General features: G+C 39.3%; 1 protein-coding gene across 1 annotated transcript in view; it reads left to right on the top strand.

Annotated features, from left to right (window-relative positions):
- The window catches only part of CADPS (calcium dependent secretion activator), a 793,408-nt gene that overhangs the window by 646,405 nt on the left and 127,125 nt on the right, over positions 1–19,878 (top strand). The window contains exons 21-22 of the mRNA XM_057311862.1: positions 8,599–8,735; positions 12,422–12,609. Of these exons, the coding sequence (XP_057167845.1) occupies positions 8,599–8,735; positions 12,422–12,609 (325 nt within the window). The remainder of the gene's footprint in view (positions 1–8,598; positions 8,736–12,421; positions 12,610–19,878) is intronic.

Below are 19,878 nucleotides of genomic sequence, written 5' to 3'. Positions count from 1 at the left end.
TCAATGATTACTTGATAATATCACTTGCGATGAGTCTCATTTTACTGTCTGTTTCTCAACTAATAACTGTTAATCACATCATACATCCCCAAAGTCGGATGTTTTTGAGAATTGTTCTATTTTTGCTACCACCCAAACAGTCTTCAACAGTTAGTGGGGTCTTGGTTACTGTTGGTTTGGGAGGGGGGGTTGATTTTGGTTTTTGTTTTATTTTGTTTCATTTAAGTTTTCTTGTTCAATCTTTGCTCAAACCCAAGAACTTTAGCTGCTAGGTTAGAACTCCTGTCTGCTTTCCTGAGCCTTGTTGCTAGTCTTTATGTTATTCTGGTTTGTTCCTTCTTACCCTGCTAACTTCTAGCTGGACTGAAGGGTAAGTGTTCCCCTATAGCTAGCACAGCTCAGATAATCAGACTAGATTATCTGACACCTGCAATGTGCTTCCTCCCTCTCCTCTTAAATCTCCCTCATGTCTAGATTTTGTAGTAAAACTTTTCATGTTATTTTCCTGACCTTAGGTTTGAAATGTGAGCTTCCATACTGAAACTAGGATGCATGTGATGTGTGCATAATTGCCTCCTCTCCTTGGCTTTCATATTGGCATCAAATGATCCTCTGAGTAAAGCCAACCATTAACATCTCCTATTTTTTTTTATTCCAAGAATATTAATTAGCATCACAACAAAATGGCAAATGATGCCTTTGTTTCATGGAATTCACAGCTACCTGACTGCTTAATGCCTGAAAACAGATCATTTTGCACTCCGATAATGTGTTGTTGTTTTTCCTCTCCCATTCCAAAGATGAGAATGGTCAGCTGTACCTGTGGGGTGGTAACCATGGATACCCTAACAAATAGAAAGGTGGGGTGGGACACCCAAAGATCTTAACTGAATAAGATTTCAAGAAACTGCAGAATACAATGAATAAAATAAAGGCACTATTTGAACACTAAAGAGTTCGTTCTACCTGACTTGAGGGTGTGCTCTAAGTAAGACCCAACAGAGGATTAATTTTGAAAGGAGAGCTATAATAACACAAAAACAGGAAATTAACTACATGATTTGCGTCCGTGTAGCTTTTTCACAGAAGCTTCAGATTCACGATCTCAAAATACCGTGGAGGGTTTGGACCTCTGGTCTTGAATGTCTCCCTGCTACTCCCCCAACGACAAAGATAACAATAGCTTTCTCGACGTCATTTGTATTGGTATTAATTTTTCTAAAATACACCTGTAAGAGAAAAAAGAAACTTTAAAACATAGAAAAAACTTTTCTTCTCTATTTGAGTTACTAATGAAAGAGAATCTACAATTCCTTTATTCATATAGGGAAAAGCTGTTTATACCCTTGGGTGAACTGCCTTACCGTGTTGAGGGAAGACTTGACCTTAGAAGGAAATAGAAAAACCAGTCAAGAGAGCAGGCAAATATGTACTTGAGTATTCTGAATGCTGATTTAGAAACTGTAGGTCATATCATTCCTCCTGCCCATTTAATAATAGTACTTTCTTCTAATTCTTTCTGTTTCTTTAATTTGCTTTCTTTACCCCTTTCTTTCTTTTTTCTTTTGTTTTGCATAAATGTACCCCTGGCTAGCAGACAGATTTTTTTCACCACTCCAAGCAGATACTTAATTTAACTTTACTTTGAATGTCTGATGAGGCATCTTAAAAGCTTACCATAGAATGTGAATATAGCGGGAATTTAGGATTTTGCTATACTTTTTTTTTTTAAGAATGAAAGAAAGGATGGGTGAATAGATGACTGAATGAAATCTGTTCTGATCGAATTTACATATATTTGCACAACAACGCATTGCTATCCTAGTAGATTTCCAAATAGTCATTTGCCTTTATTCCTTTCTATAGTTTTATCTCATGAGAGTTTTGCTGTATCTTCTTGTATTGTCAACTTGCAGTTGCTACGTTGCAGGAATGCAATATCAAAGAATTAACTCAATATCAAATTAATTTGCATGACCCCAAACCACACTGTAAATCATTTTCCTTCTCATTGCAAAAGTAAATGACTTTTTAAAAAAGAAATAGACTCCCAAAATCAGGTCAAAAATTTTCCAAACACCATGATATGATCTACATAGTCCATGTTAAATGAAGGCTCATTTCTGTGTGAACTACTTCAGGCACATTTTAAATGTATTATTCACTCATTAGCTGAGCACACTCATGTCATATAGTGATTTACAGTAAGATAAATTATTAATTAGCCAACTACAAAAAGTTTATTTTTGCTCATGCCACAGGGAACGTAAAGACATCATGGAGTACTCTGTAAATTAATTGAAAATGTAATAAATACAGCAAATAAATACAGAAAATTACAGATCATTTACTTATTCACTTTGAGATCATTGACAAAATCTCTGTTATGAATTTTACTCAAAGTAACTGTCTTACAAAGAATTATAACAATTAACTTGAAATAAACATCACATGTTTATACCCTTGGGTGTACTGCCATAGTAATTTTAAATTCAAGATTTTTGCAAAATGCAACGTGGCCCTTCTCTCAACGTGGCTTCTCTGAAAAGCCATTCTCTCTTGGCCATGCAAGTTAGCTTGACTGAGTCAAGGGGACCATGTAGGAATAAGTTGTTTCTCAAGGGCAGCAGGCGTGGGAGGACCACTCTTCTGCTTGCTATGCAGAGCTCAGGCAGAGAACAATATCCCCTGGTTACTTGATCATGCCAAGAAAAACTCTTCTAGAAAAATCTGTAAACAGCCAGCTGCCATCAATCATTGTCATTTCTTTATTTCATGTCTTCTGATGAGGTTGACTACTGTCATTGCTCGTTATTGTCCAAACCATACATTCACTCTTGCACTGTCAAGCAGATATGACAAGCACACATTTTCCATATAAGAAAGATACAAAGTCACCTTTTAATTTGCAGTTTGGGTTCACAATGACTTTAGAGTCACATTAGCTATTCTCTTGCCTCTAGCATCCATCAGAAGTAACAATAGCCATAACTGTGCTCCACATTTCAGTGATAAAGTGGCACCTCTAGCTTATTATAAAAGGGATTCATTAGAGAAAGGAGACTCTCAGACAATTTATTAATGGTAGGATCATAATTATTTTCAACAGCAGAATTTCTTTTTTCCTAGCCTATGAAAAGTTCTAAAATGTAATATTAAAAAATAAAAAGAGATTTGACCTTTTGTTCTCATTCCCTCAGCTGTTAGAATAATATGAAAATCTCAATAAAATGAAAATTTGAAAGCTGTATTATTCCCACCAGGAAAATTCCATTTGTCTGGTAGACCTTATTGCAAACTTACCTAGAACAGTTTATATCTTAAACAAGATCACATAAATATGCTTGTTATTAAGACAAGAGATCATGAAAAAAATTGTATGTTTCCCATTATAAGGAAGAAAAAGGAAACCAATATCGCACATGAAATAAACCCAGACGTCATGATCAATTAAAGAACAACATAACTAGTAGGGCCATCAATTAGTGACATCACTTGAATTTTAATGAAGTAGATGAAATGGGAGTATAAAATCCACATCATCATATCACTTTAGAAATCAGTATTTTCCCAACATTCCTTAAATGCTAAACCAAAATTGTTTCTGAGTAAATTTGGGGTAAAGTGTTGATGAGTTTCCACTCAAAAGTGTACCTGCCTTCCATAAGTCTTTGTGTCCATCAGCCTGCTTCTGTGTCATGGATACCATTAATAAGACTTTAAGTTTCTTAATGTGGTTTAGGTACTATATCAACTTTATTCATCCAAGGTGAGTCTGAAGTCCTGTCTATGCCCATGCTATACAGGACTTCAGAGTCGTTATGCAATTAAGTCCAGAATAAAACAAGTAGCATTGTTTGGAAGATGTGTTGAATTATGCCCTACCTGCAGAGCCTATAAAATTACACAGCCAATTCTTAGGACATTTGGAGCCTTGCAGACTAAGGAAGGCTTAGGAACTATTCAGCCAGGTCTGGAAAAGGTTAAGATTGAAGTCGTTCTTAAAATGCAGTCAATCCTTGATTTCTTTAAAAAGAAGAAGACGACGATGACATATTAGTGAAAAAGAGCATTGGTATACATTTCCCAAAGCCAGAGATAATCCAAACATCACGGGAGATTTCAGCAGCCACGATACCCTCCTAATTCTGTTTTGCTCACCCTAGTGTTCAAATTCATTTTCATTCTCCTGACACAAGCGAAACATTGGCACAGGAAGCAATCCCAAGGTGTCCTGAATTCAGGAAGTAACTTTCTCATATTTTGCTTTGGGCTGTTTTCCCCTTGCTAACGTCAGCATTGGAGTTTTCTTTTTCTTTCATCAACCAGTTCCAATTGTTTGTACGGGGGGGAAATGGAGTTGCAAGGAGCATCTATTTTGTAATGTTCCACACTGTAGAAGAACAGACTGGGGCCGTGCAAGAATGACTATATGGTGTTGCTTGGGAAGCACCCACAAGTTCTTTGAAACAGAATTTGGAACAGCTGGACCACTGCAGTGTTTTATTTTAAAATAGACAACATATGTAATGCATATGGTCCTAGACATGTATGGAGACACAGGCAGACAATCTGAATGGTATCCAAAGACACCTGCACCTAGAATTCTGTTTCCTTCTATAAGATTTTTTTTCCCCGAAGAGCACATGTTCCCACTTTTGGATTTGCAAGATGCCATCTGAATCCCCATGTGTGTGACTCCTTAATAAAGTCAATGGGAAGTTTCCTGGGATGGAAGTGTCAGAAAAAGTCAGTTAGTAAACACCTCCTCAGGACCTGGCTCCTCTGGGAGCTGGCAGGGGAAAGAACAGATCAGAAAGTTGCCCTCAAGGAACATTTTATCTATCAAGGGATTCAACTGTGTGTGGGTGTTCTGACCACCGAGAAATTGGAATATAAACCAGCAAAAACAGAGAGACAGGACGTGGGAATTAGTGGTACAGGGGCAGAGGAGAAGCACAAAGCAGAGAGACTGGGAAGGCTCCCAGCTTCCTAGAAGCAATATGGTTTAAGAAGCAACCTGTAACTAACATTAGCTATAAATGCAGAGACATCCTTGGCTCGCTGAAAACATTAAACAAACTGGCTTCAGGAGCACAAAGAAACCTGCCCACTCGCTCACAGCTAAGGTTTATTGAGCACTTACTATGTGCTAGGTGTCCAGGTGCTTGACAGGTCCTTCTCAGCAGAACCTCTCAGCAGCCTTCCGAGGGTAGATTTAAACACTACTCTCAGCTTACATAGGAGGAGGACACTCAGAAACACTAATAAACCTGCCTCACATCACCTGCCTAGTAATGACAGGGCTGGCCTCAAATTCAGTCTTTGTGACCCCCTAAGCCCACCCACTTAACCACCTGCTATCCTAGCTCAAATACACCGTTCCCGTTGAATTTAGTCTATCAACATTTCATAAAATCAAGAAATAGAAAATACTTGTTGAAGTAGTGAATTTATTTATTTTGATGAAATAAATTCATTATTTTAACACATATATCTCGGGTGCCTGCTACATACCAGGTACTGAGGTATACCATTCCAGGTGCTGGAAATACAGCAGAGAGCAAAAGTACCAAAATCCCTGCTGGGATGGAGCTTAAAAATCAGATCCCTTCCTCTGACACCTTAAAATAGCATCCCTGGCCCCCCCGCTCCTCTTTCTTTTTCTGAATATAATAAGCTCAGTGAAACTCTCAAAGATTTCGTGGGAGCCAACCACCCTTTTAAGCACTCTTGAGTTGTTGGAACCATTAAAATAATGAGCCTAAATCTGAGTAAATGATGATTTTGTGTAAGCAAAATCCAGGGGCTGCTCGTTTCACCTGCTGGAAATTCCCATTGCATTCAGCTCCATCTTACACATGTGGAAGTTGTGCAAGGGATCTTAAGGGTGGTAAAATGACAGTGACCTCACCAAGGGAAGTGGAATTTGGCTCATTTTACACCCAAGGAAACTGAGTCTCAGAGCAACAAACCGCCATCCCACAGCTTATTTAAAAATAGAGCTCAAACTAGAGTCCAGATCTCCTAAAGCAGTCCCAGGCTCATCTACATGTGGACCGAGAGAGAGGGAGGGAAGAAAGGAAGAAGGAAAAAGGAATTTTTATGTTGACAGGGCTGCTTTCTGAAAAGGAAAGCAGGCTGATTTTAAGCATATTTTTCTGTAAGCCTGCTTTAAAACGTAAGTAAAAACGAAATTGTTCTATAGATCTACTCTCAGCCAGGAATTAGCCCGGTGAAGCTGTATTGTGATGCATCGGGGAGGCGGGGAGTGGGTCCGTATCCAGGTCCCCGCAGAGGAGCCAAGTTGTCTTTTCAGATCCGTTTCCTGAGTGGGCAGGCAGCAAGGCGAAATAGTTCACCGCAGACTTTTCAAGAGGTTCAACAAATTACGAAAAAGAGACTTGAAACATGTGTCATATTTTTAACAGCTACGAAAGAGCCCCCTTCTCTTTGAGCTAAATGACCGGTTGCACCATCGTAATTGAAGAGCAATAAAATAGCGAGCCAAACTGGCAAAGTAAGGCCTGGGCCGATTTGTCAGCTTGCAAGCCTCTTCTGAGAAATTCGAGAGCAAGAAGCTGGTGCTAGCCAAAATGCCTCATCTATCTGTTAAAATTGGGAGGCACGAGGTGGGTGAGGCTTTTTATGAGGATGAAATAGGATGAGCAGTTTGTGTACCCCACTGTTATTTTTCCTAAACTAAACGGACCTGGGACTGACCGGAGGACAGTGGGAGGGCATAATCTGTCCCTCAGGTTTGGAGAGTGCCCCTTGGACTGCAGGAGTGCCCTCCTGGGGCGCAGAGCTGAAGTTGGAGCAGGTTTAAGATGTTTGCCTTGGGCCAGAGTAGTCTCACATAGACGCTCTGGAAGCAGCTGGCTTCCTCCCCAGCATCACCTTCCCGGCCACCTCTCTCCCTAACCATCCTGAGTCAAAGGAGAAATACAGCTTGGAGCCCAAACAGCCAACAAAAGAAATTCTCGTAGACAAAGCACCTAACCTGAAACTGAAAGCACTTTCTTGAAGACAAACCCGAGGCAGTTAACAGAGCAAAGAGAATTCTTTCTAGTGTAATTCCTGTACATGTGATATCCCCTCCAAAAGCTTGTGTTGCATCATCCTAATGGAGCTATTTGGCTATTAAAATACAGATTCTTCAACTTGTCTTCTGGAAACCGCTGCTTCTGTGTGTCTAGGGCATAAACAACACATCCTGTTCAAACACTGACCACTTGCTGCTTCTATGGAAAATGACTAGCGATTTAAAAAGTCAAACAGTAAGAGGGCAAAAATCTGACATACCATGGATTTAGGTCTGAAGGATACACAGAACCAATAATGTGATAAGAAATCATCTTCTTAATGTCACCCTGCTACCAAAACTCAAGTTTTCAGTCATACCCCAAGCATGGAAGGGGAGAAAAAAAAAAAAAACTGCCTAGGATGAAGGCCATGTATGAAAATATATCCAAACACCCTCTCAAGTCAGAAATTGATTTTCCTCCTGTCCAGACCGCATCGCTGGTCCCTGGAAGGTCCCTGTATTCCGGTAGAATACTGCATGCAAGGGGATGAATAAACTCTGGCTTAATTTGATATAAGACTCTTGTTCTTTGCAGTCTGCGTATCAGGAGAGTGAGTAAATATGAGGTGGAGTGAACTGATTCCTTTAATGCATAGGATCTTCATTCCTACCTCTTCGGGATTTACTTGGTCTCCCTTGAGTTGAATTCTGAGTTATTTTGCCGATTGAGTATAGAGTATTTTAGTTACACATATTGAGATTAATTAGTTAGCCCTTAGGAGGTTTTGCTTGCAGCCTTCACCCTGTAAGAAAAAGTGTGAATACATTGAGACTATTAATTCACAATAAATGGCAGATCATAGCCCTTGCTGAGTAAATCTGTTTGTCTCTTTCATAAGCTTCACTAACTGTAAGCACACTATAAGGCAATGACCTTGGCTATCACAACCTAAATTCCCATTTAACTTATTCTCCAGGTTTCAAAGAAAATCTTTTGTTATTATTATTTTTTTTTAATTTTGGAGGGTGGGGACCCAAATCTTTTGTGAAACCAAATTGGCAATGGGTTGGGGAAGGGGAGGATACAAATATTGTCACGTTGCTGAAAATCAGCATACCCCTTTTTCCAGCTAATCCCAATAATTGTAGAGAAATTGCTCTAGACATAACCACTGGAATGGCAGAATCTATTAAAAAACTAAAAAAAAAAAAAAAGCTAAATAGGCTTTTATAAGCAAAGATCCGATCTGCTTTCAGTGTTTGGTGAAATGCAGGCGAAGTTACGGTCGTGTGCTTAGTTTTTAAAGAACAACATAAATGCACTGGAGTTGTGATCATTTGATAAACATGTTGATGCCAATATATTTTTGCCTAAATGCAATAAACTCACCAGTGAGTGATGCAAGTTGACAATGGGAGGTAAAAAGTGTATCTTGCGGATGTTGGTGGGAGGCAACAGGGGAACAGCTAGCGTTCATAATGCCTAGTGAATTCCTGTGTATTTGAAATGTCAAAGAAAATGTGATGTGTTTCTCTAAATTGTGTCTCTCTCTACATGTATAAATGAACAGACGCAGATAGAGCTCAAAAACATGGCATGGATGAATTTATCTCTTCCAACCCCTGTAACTTTGACCACGCTTCCCTCTTTGAGATGGTGCAACGCCTTACTTTGGATCACAGACTTAATGATTCCTATTCTTGCCTGGCAAGTATATTCTTTGGTCTACAGCAATTTAAACCTGATAACATTTTTATTTAATAAAATATTTCTCTACCTTTCTATCAGAAGCTCTTTTTCTCTGTTACAGAGCCCCTTTAACAATTATAAATGTGTTCTTGATTTCCTGGGTGGAGATAGTTTTACTTACCAAAGAAAGAAGACAGAGCGGGAGGAAGTTATCAGTAGAGACGGATCCAATTCCCCAGCCTCCCTAGCTAAGCTTCCCCCTTTTCAGCTGCTACTTGAGAAATATTCCCAAGAGGGTAATCGAGTTTGGCACCTGCTTGTGGAGAACTTGTAAAAATTGCCTCGGTTTCTTAGACTTTAAGATTCCCCCTCCCTCCCCTCCTCAGATGATAAGACCCTGTGCTTCTGTCTCAGAAATGAATGTGTTCTTTTTGTTTATTTTTCAAAAATTAAAATGATTTGTAAATAAACTTCACTTTTCATAAGCTGAACTGGTTTGGGTTTGTTTGTTTGGATGGCTTCTAGTTTTTTGGTAGTATTCAAAGCATCTTTCACCCTTCGGGGGAATTTTTTATGGTGCTTTAGACATTTGGAAGTCCAGCTGTCCAGTAAGAGCATCAACATTTTTTGAAATCCTGTTCTAAGCCTAGATTTAAATCATTTAAATTCAAGGGACAACTATTATGTCTTTTTAAAAATTCTGTCTTTATTGGATTCCTGAAGATACATTTTGGGCTTTATACTAGCAAATTCAGAAGCCTAAAAAGACCCCGTTTATTTCCTTCTACAAACCGTAAATTGTTATTTCATTTCTTAAAGGTGAATTATATTAATCCCACTTTATAGATGGGGAAGGTGAAGGGAAATAGTGAAATGACTTTACACAGAGGAAAAGTCTCAGCCCTGACTCCAAACACTAAGGTTAATATATGTGTATTTTGCCAATATTATATGATATAATAAGGTTAACATATTATTGACATTAATGTAAATATAATGAAAATCTGTCTCCTTTCTAAATGACATGACTATTTCCTACATCTATTCTTACTACTTTTTATTTTAAATTCTGGTTTTTTTCCTGTAACCAGAAGCCAAACTATTAAAAATAGTAGATAAAATAGTCTTAAAAGTAGAAGCGGGATTATACGGAATAATTTATTAATCTGCGTCTCATAAAAGATTCATTGATGATCTCGGGTTTAGAATCACTTCATCAGAAGAATCTGAACTTTGCCAAATTGGAAAGGAACACTTCACTTTGACTTTAAAAAAAAAAAAAAAGCTTACCTTGCATTGCAAGGCAATTTTTCTCAAATGTGTTTCTTATGATTATGTGATTATTCATGTAATTATAAATTGCATTCATGAAAGTTGTAAGAATATGCCGCTGAGCTTAATTCCTATTCTCTTGAGGAATTTTTTTAAAGGATTATTTTCAAGACTTTTTTCACATCATTTTTAAAACAATATTCTTTTTCGCTAAGAGATTCAGTCACTAAGGAGAGTTAGCAAATGCCCTCTAAAAAATTAAACCAGAAATGAAATGTTGAAGCTTGCTTCCTATTAATCAAGTATAGGCTTAAAAATATGCTCCAAAATCCAAAATTAATTATAAATACCATAAAATAGTTTCCTTCTGCATTTGTATACCTGTATCTATTAATCATTATCCCAAAATTTCAGAAAATAACAGCAATTAAAAGGACCTTATCTTCTGCCTCTATGTATTTCATTTTCTCATTATTACAATCTTTTTTTTTTTTTCAGTTAGTTTTGGAGACCGACCAGCAGGGATACATAAATTTTTCTGTGTCTTCGACTGAGTTCCTAATTGATATTTCTTCAACTCTTTTCAAAGCAGCTATTTTGGCATCTACAAAAGACTTGGTGTCATCTGAGTCGTAGAAAATATATTTTAATCTTTCACAGCAGTGTTGTTTCTAAGATTTAGCATTTGGGGTAGCAGATGGAGTGGCAAAGAAGTTGCCTATAGGGGCAGCCCACTGCCTCGACTACTCTCCCGCCCTCTGCAGTAACTTATAATTTGAAATAGGAAAGATGCCGTCTTTCGTTGGATGCATTGCTGAGCTGCATGTTGTCAATCGAAGAGTCCCCAGATCACTAATACAAGATCAGAGTACTGCGGAGGCCTCTCTCTTTGCACCTCTGTGGCCTGTACCTGCCCTCCCCTCCCCCACACACCCGCCATCACTTTCTCCTTTTGCCTTTTCTCTCCCAAGACGGAGTGATATTTGCAAGACTCAGAGAGGACCCTCAAAGTAAAACGAAATTTATATTTAAAACAATTTTAAATTCCCAGCTTACAAAGTACCAACCTAAATTGGTTTACAGGTTGACCCCCCCACCCCCGCCGCTACCCAAAAGTTTACTCTATGCCACTTTGCTTTTATGAAAAGACCTATATTAGTACTTGTTTTCAATAACCAAAAGAGATCCAAAGAGGATTTTCACTTGTACGAAATGGTGATTTCTTCTTCACTTTACACCATTTTGGCTTATGAAAGGTTTTATAGGAACTCTCCATTTTCGGATAGCGAGGAAAACCTGTATCTTTTTGCTTCAGAAAGGTACCAAAACCGGAAGAAGTGATTTGATTTCTGGCTTGGCTGATGGGTGACCTTGAGTGGCAAACCCCTCAGCCTTTCTGAGTATCTATTTTTTTAAGTGCATCATGGAGGCAGCGATTTCTCTGCCATCATGCTTCCCAATCTGCTCTGAATCAGAGATCCCATCCAGGTTCTCTTTTATAGCAGAGTTTCATCTGGTCATACAGCAAGCAAATAAATAATAAGAAAACAAATAGTGGCCAGGGGGGAAAAATGAAACAAAATGCTGAGCCAGGGCATCAGAAGCACCTCTGAGTTTAATTGAATCACGTCTGATTCACAACCTGAGAACGTAGTCACTTTGCTCTCTTTGCAAGGTTGTGTCATTATCCTGATTTTAAAATTTTAAAAAGATGTTCTTTCAAAGTGAAAGAATTTATGAAGTCCTGGCATGTATGTAGACCAATGCTAATATTTCTTAGTGCTTCAGAGTAGGAAAAACAGAAGACTTTGAGTAAGCCAGCACTGCTTCTCTTTCGTATTATTTGTGAGTCACTTAGCAGCCCAGATTTCTGTTTCCTTTTCTATGAGATGGAGATAAACCTACCCTGCCCACCTCACAAGATTGCTATGGGGCTCAAGTGAAAGGTCTTCGTGTAAAGCACAATACTAATTTAAGACCTCATGTTATTGCTTCATCTTATCAGTAACCAAGATTTCACCCTGTCCCCCCCTCCAATGTTCTTAGAAGGTGTATAGTTCAGTGTTAGGGCAGCAGGTGAGATTCTGTTTCTGGAATCATGCTGTCTGCTAATCCAGACTCCAGCATGTACTAGTTCTGGGATCCCAGGGAAATTCCAAATTCCCTCAATTCGATTTTCGCACCCATCCAACAGGAATAACAGGACCTATCTCACAGGGCTGGTACAAGGGTTAAAGCAGCCAGCACACACAAGGGGGTTAGCACAGCGGCTGGCACTTAGAAGAAATCAAAAGGTGTTGGGTCTGGCAATCTTTGAACCCCCTTTCTCCAGTCACCCCTAACTGTAGCAGCTCTCAAAACAAAACAAAACACCACCCCCAACAATAAAAACCTGTATTTAAAAGAAAGTCTCTCCTTTATTCCCCAAACAGGGCTGGTTCAGTCCTGGCCAGGTGTTTGTCCTAGACGAGTACTGCGCCCGAAACGGAGTCCGAGGGTGTCACCGACATCTCTGCTACCTCAGAGATTTGCTTGAACGGGCAGAAAATGGCGCCATGATTGACCCCACCCTCCTCCACTACAGCTTTGCCTTCTGCGCATCCCATGTGCATGGGAACAGGTAAGCACTCGTCCAGAGGTATTCCTCCAAAAAAAAAAAAATTTTTTTTTAAAGCACTGGCAATGGTTTATGATTGGTCCTGCTTTTAGAATTATCTCTAACTTTGTGTCTATTCCCATTCCTTCTATAGCACACACACACACACACACACACACACAAACACACACACACACACAAACACACACACACACACACACACACACACGAACACAAAGGTCTTAGTTTCTTCTCCTTTCAAGAAACTTAAAAGAAATGGCAAAAAGAACTTCTAAAATGGTCTCTGAAGGTAGAAAAATCTAGGTTTAAATCATGGCTCCTCCATTTACCAGCAAAGATGCTGGATGGTAATGAAACCCCCCATGCCACAGTTTTGTCATCTGTAAAACAGGGTAGTGTCCTCATGGCATTGAGAGGATGCCGGTGGGCTCAGCACAGTGCCTGGAACATGGTAAGAGCTTCATAAATGTTTACCTTTGTTGTTCTCATCATTCATTCATTATCATTCATTCCATAGATATTTAATGATTACTTACTGAGTGTCAGGCACTCTGCTACACATTCAGCATACACGGTGAGCAAACAAGACACCAAACAAGGACAGGGTTACATAGAGATTGGTGCTCTGACAACAAGGAATAATATTCCATGCTAGCATCTAATAAAGTAAGGCAGCTCAGACGGGGTGTTTGGATGGCAGGGAGGGTGTCCCTGAGGAAGAGAGGCTTGGGCTGAGAACTGAAGCATGTGTAGGAGTTGAGTGCTTCCAGGCAAAAGGAGCAGCATGTACAAATGCCCTGCTGAAGGAGGAAGCCAAGCACACTTCCAGAGCTGAAATAAGCTAGGTGAAGCTGGAAGGCAAAGATAATCATAACACTTACAGTTTAACCATAGAGCTGGGAAGAACTTCAGAGATCACAGTGTAGCCAACCCCCTCATTTTATAGGTTTTATAGACAAGACCAGAACATCAGTTCTCCTAACTCCATACTAAGTACTCTCTTTCTTTAGACGTTGCCCAGCTCCTGGAGGAAAAGATCCATGTTCTGAATAATGCAAAGCAGCAAATAATTTAGGAACATTACCATTTGGCTCTGAAGACATGGAATAAATTTCCACATTGCCACAGCCAGTTTACTATCCCAACGTATGTAGCCTCACGTTACTAGGAAGACAAGCCTGCTTTACCTCGAGCACCTCAACCAATAGCCAGGAAAGACACATCCAGGAAAAACTAGGTGGCTTCAGAAACCCAAAAAAGTTGGTGCTGTGGGGAAATTCACATGTGGAGAATCCCAAATTGACTGAGTTTATTTTAAATCAGACTGTCAGTTATCTTCATCTTCGCAAGCTAGATGACTCTGAAATATCTGTAGGATTTGTCCTGTGCTTTTCTTCTCTCTAATGCCGGTAGGTTTTATGAGATGCAACTTCAACATTTAGAACTAGGTAACAATAGCATTGTAGGTTTGAATATTTAACAGGCAACAAGGTTTTCATCACTTCCCATTGTTATAAGGTTTGCTAGCCTAGCACATGACCTTTTATTTACATAAAAAATATTTATGAAAACTCTGATACCTGGGGAGTATCTGTGCATAACTCTGCTTTTTATAAATATGTACACTTTGATGACTATCTGTTACAGCCTCTTGGACTGAATTCTTTAAAGAGAGAGAGAGAAGTTGCATTATATTCTCTGGGTTGTCACACTGTATTCTACATATGTTACTGAATAAGAAAGTGTTATAAAATAATGAAGTGTTTTTGTAAACTCCCTGGTAAACATCATCATGAATTATGATACACATTGTCTGGATTTCATATTGTAAGACTGCCACTTGATTCACAGTTAGGTTTATACATCTTGTCATGGAAACAGTTTTGGATTTCTTATTTTCTTTTCAGTTCCGATTTTCCTTATGCAAGTTTGCATTTTTTTTTTTGCTTATTATTTTAGTTTGAATGCATTTGCTCTTGCTGTTTGATGCATCCTTCTTTTTCTTTCTTTTGTTTGTGCATGCATGTGTGCTCTTGATTCTCCTGTGGCTGACCACCCTCTGTGCATGCCCCATGCGACCACCCCCTCTCCAAAGTCAACAAATGCATGTATACCTTAGTGGGCTGCCACCAAATACAGACCCTCAAGGGAGCAAAACTCCCTCCCCATCTGAACCAGAGGCTAAAAAAGATACCAAAAAGGAATCCAAAAAAAGAAAAGATTACAAAACCCAGGCAAATCCAGAGCCCAAAAGGTAAGACATTATGTGTGCATTGGCTTGTGTTTTATAATAATATCTGTGACATTCCCCCCATTTGTGCCATGACTTACACCTTAGCAAACAGTGAGCTTTGTGTATTTCTGAAGCTTCTGTTCCTTTAAGGTTTTTCAAAGGTACACTTCAAAAGAAAATCCTAGCAATGGGCAAAATACCATGCATTAGGACTGAATTTGAGTCAGGTGTTTAGTGACTCTTAAAACATATTCATATTGAAAAAACTGAGCAATACGTAAACAGAATCATGAATCAGATTGCTTTTTTAGTGGCATCCAGTTAAGGGCCTGGTACCTTACCAAGTCATTCGTACTAAGCAATCCATGCTTTATAATTTTGAAATTATGTGTAAGGAGCAAATAGAATAGATTGTCATAAGCCGGGTCTATACATTTATAGTAGCCCCATCATTTTTAGCAAACCCTTCTCAGTTCTGCATTGATCTCATGAAGCAAAGCTATCTTTAGATAATGATTTATAATAAGAACACAAAATAAAACCTATCACTAATGGCTCCTTAGTAGAATCACTTATATAATGAGGTCACCGTGAAGTCACTTTCAAGTTCTAAAATTATACTTATCCACTTCTGTTTTCTTTGTCCTTTAGGGCTGCTCTCATTGTGAATTGATAAAATGGCAAATCGGTGGCTTTTTCTCCTTTTAAACTTGATTTGCAATTATTTCTAGTGTTATCCTATGTCCTTCATCTTCTCTACCCTCACCACAAATTAACATTGACATTTAAAAAAATTTTTTTTAATTTTGTTGTGGTTTTGAAACTGACATTCTGACCCTGACATTGCCAAGCGACACAAAGTTCACAAGCAGGTATGTTTTATGCTTTAGTATGAATTTGTTCACTGGATTATTTCTAAGTCCTGAAATATATACAGTTAACTTGTAGGCAGACTGAATGAAAATACCAACTTTCTCTTCCTAGAGTGTGGCAGGCTGTCAATCAACATGTCCAGATCTGTTAGTGAAGGTCAAAGAAAGCCCTGATTCCATGTGAACCCCTATTTTTCAAACTTTCAGTATGTAAGGATGGAGGTGAAGTGAAGTTTCTGTTTGCGTTTCCCTACGAGAGTCAGACTGCAAGGTAACGGTAGCTTGCTGCCAATAAAGCACATAGAGAATGTTACAGGTACCTCAAAGAAGCCTCTCTGGATGCTGTCCAAGGTGCTGCTTTTGCAGTGATCAGCGTTGAAACAGAAAGTAAACCGGCACACTTGATCGAGCCTGCCCTATGCCAGGAAAAACTATTAGAAAGGATCTTGAATAGTACTTTGAGAAGCTTATGTGTGTTCCAGGGTCTATGCGTGTATTGCATTGTTTAAAGCAGAAGAAATCATAATATTAAGTATCAGTTGTGTAGCACTCCGCAGTTTATACTTTAATACATTCCATCTGATTTGCTGTAACATTTTCAGGTCAGCTATTTTTTACATCCATTTTGCAGAGGATGAAACTGAATGTCTGCAGATATAAGTGGCAAACTCAGATATTCTGAGTCCAAAGCTCTTCTTCTTTTCACTACATCAGCATTGTGTATAGATTCTAGAGATCTGAGTATTAGAGTCTGTTTTGCCTGAATCTAAAATTATTGTATCTCATTTCTGTGCCTCTGTTTTCTCATCTGCAGAATGAACACATAGAATCATAGTATCTGTGATATTCCACCAACCTCTAAAATTATCTTCTATGGATTATAATAACAAATTAAATAAGCCATTGTCATATTCCATAAATAACGTATAATTCAAGTAAGGATAATTGCTGCCACTTAATAAGTGCTTGCTATATGCCAGGCACTGCGTGAAGTGCTGTTTAGATTCATCATCTCATTTTATCCTTATTACATCCCCGTGAAGTATTATTATTATTATTAGCTTCATCTAACATCTGAGGAATTTGAGGCTCAGATAAGTTCAGTCACTTACTCTGTAGCAAACAAGTACTCAATCCTAATTCAAACACAGATAGTCTGACTTTGGAGCTTGTGTTTGTGGATGGTGTAAGATGCCAAATTCAGCCATTTGATATGAGTTTCAACATTTCCAGGGTAGATACTATAGCAGTCATCTGAATTAATTAAAGGGTTTTCCATTTTTGTCTTAAAGCTGTCCAAAATCAGCATGGCTCCCCTGGTAATTTTGGCCTTGTGAAGAGAACCAGAGTGTATCTAGAGTTTCAGACCGCAGAGTCTCCCTTGAACATTAACAACCTTTTGGTATAGGGAAACCATTTTCCTAACCTCTTTCTCCAGGATAAACACTATTTGCATGTGGAGATATTATCTATTTTTTGGCCCAGATTAAGAAGGCAGTCATGAGTCATGGAAACAAATTGCCCTTTAATTGAATTTAACTGAACAATAGAACCCATTCCTATCATCACCTCACAACCAGCTTCAGATTAGGCATAATGTAGCTTTTTATATAATTATCAACTTCTTACCTATTAATAACTAGCAGACCCAAAGGTGGAGGCAGAGACCTGCCCTGTTATAGCTGGAAATCATAAATGACCACTCAGCTGCTGATGACTGAGTTTTTCCCACCTTCTCTGGAAGCCTGCACCACATCTCCATATGCCTATGTGAAGCCACAGCATCTAATCAAAAGTAGACACATCTGGTCAATCAGGAAGATGATAGCTACTTATAATTCCAGGCACTGGAAGTTATGGGACCATCCACGTGTTCGGCATTTTTAGAACAGTGGTTCTTGACTGGGGAGAAGGTGGGGGTGATCTTTCCCCCTGGAGACATTTGACAATGTCTGGAGACATTTTTGATTGTCACCTTGGGGAGGGGAGGACAACAGTGGTACTAATGTCAGCTAATGGGTAGAGGCCAAGTCTGTTTCTAAATACCCTACAATGCACAGGAGAGCCCTCTGCAAACTAAGTCCCAAAAGCAAACTCCCAGGTGATGGGCTGAATTTCTCCTTTTTACTTGGATTTTTTGTTTCTTTTTTGTGTCTAAAGGCGTAAGAGTTGCCACCACTGATTTTCACCTTGTGCAGTAGTTCTCACACTGTAGTGTACATGTAAATCACATAGGGAGCTTGTTAAAATGGAGAGTACTAGATCCTATCCTCAGATAATTTGACTCAGCAAGCCTTAGATAGAACCAGGCATCTGTGCATTTAATCATTTCCTCCCCAGGTAATTATAAGGCATTTGGTCTTCAGATCTCACTTAGTTAAGGCCTTGGTTGTCAAACTTGGCTACACATTGGAATCACTTGGAGAGCCTAAGAAATGGTGATGCCCTAGCCCCACCTGCAGAGGTTCTGATTTAATTAATCGGGGATATGGCCTAAGCATCACATTCTAAAAATCTCCCCTAGTGATTCTAATATGTGGCAATGTTTAAGAACCACTGGTTGAGGGGGCACCTGGATGGTTCAGTTAGTTGGTTGGCCAGCTCTTGATTTTGGCCCAGGTCATGATCCTGGAATGGAGCTCTGCATTGGGCTCTGCACCTAGCTGGGAGCCTGCTTGAAGATTCTCTCTCTCTTCCTCTCTCTCTGCCCTTCCCCCCACTCACGCTCTTTCTCTGTCTCTCTCTCTCTCAAATAAATAAAAAAATCTTTTAAAAAGAAAAAAAGAACCACTGATTGAGGGAACATTAGTTTGGGCCAGCTCTTTAAAACTGAATGCATTTTCTCAAAGAGAGAGAGAGAAAGAAAAAGAAAATGTGAGTATGTTCAGCTGGTTGCACTTGGCGATCATAAAACCCACAGATGTAAATCGCTATATCTTCTAATTTTTGAATCAGCTCCTAAGGTTGCAGTACTTAATTTTCACCATAATATTTGTAGTATTCTTTCTAGATGACATTTAGATTAGCGTCACTTTGGTCACTGTCCCGCAGTGACAAGGCAATCAAACAGCTCCCATGATTGCAAGTTGCGTCAATGTTCCTTGGATCCCTTTATTATTGGGATTGGAAATTTTTCTCATTTACATTATTATTTAACATTTCTTGAATGCCAGTGCTGCTCTTCACATATGGCCTGTGTAGAAAGTACATTGTATCAGCAATTAACAAATCCATAATGCCAACCGCCCCAATCCAAAGTAAGCTGCATAGATTAATGAGTCTGCAAGCAGATGTAAGAGAGCATGAGTTCTAGAAATCTTTGAAAATGTGTCCCAGGATTCCTTCGGGAGCTGTATCTGGAGCCAAGGTGCTGCTTCTGTGCAGAGACTCTCTGATCCCTGGAGTTAGATTTGAGTTACTGAACAATCCAATTAAACTCATTTTTCTCCTCTGTTACTCCACCAGTCCCCCTATGTCAGTGAGTAATTCCATCTACCTGGTTTCCCAAGCCAGAACCATGGGAGCTGTCCTAGACTCGTCCTTCTCCCTCAGCACATCACAGGGATTCAGTTACTGTGCCCCGTCAATGCCCTTAAGTATCTCTCAAGCCCATCTACTACTCCTTCTCTTTAGTGCCACTACCAGAGTTCAGGTATCTATCTTCTCTCCCCTGGACCACAGCAAATGCTTTGTTGACCATGTCCTTGCCTCCAGCGTTGATTCCTCATTCCCAATCCGTGTTGCATAATATTTTCTTTCATTTCTTTTTTGTGAATGCTTTCCTGGAAGTAAATCAGTCATTTTTGTACATGTCAGTATTTCTCTTTCACTCCAATCTCACCTTGTTCTCCCCCTCTCTTCTTTCTCTTCCCTCCTTCCTCTCATCCCTGTCACACACGTACCCTCCTTAAGATATTATGTCTAGTGCTTTTTAACTCTCCCTCTCCAAAAGATGGAGAAAGAGAGAAATGTGCAGCAGGGACTGTTCGGTTTTACTGAGCTCTGAATACAGCACTTGATTAGCGGGCAGGCATGAATGGGGGATGACAGTGGCCTCCACATTCTTGGTATAATGTTACACACTCACATAGGACATTAGCGTACTTGGGGCATGTGACTGGTTGGCCTTCCAGCTTTGAGCAGGTGTTGGCCTTGCATATATAACTG

This window comes from Ursus arctos, unplaced genomic scaffold, assembly GCF_023065955.2.
Source record: "Ursus arctos isolate Adak ecotype North America unplaced genomic scaffold, UrsArc2.0 scaffold_14, whole genome shotgun sequence".
Lineage (NCBI taxonomy): Eukaryota > Metazoa > Chordata > Mammalia > Carnivora > Ursidae > Ursus > Ursus arctos.
Note: the sequence above shows the minus strand (reverse complement) of the source record. Positions and strands in the feature narration are given on the sequence as shown.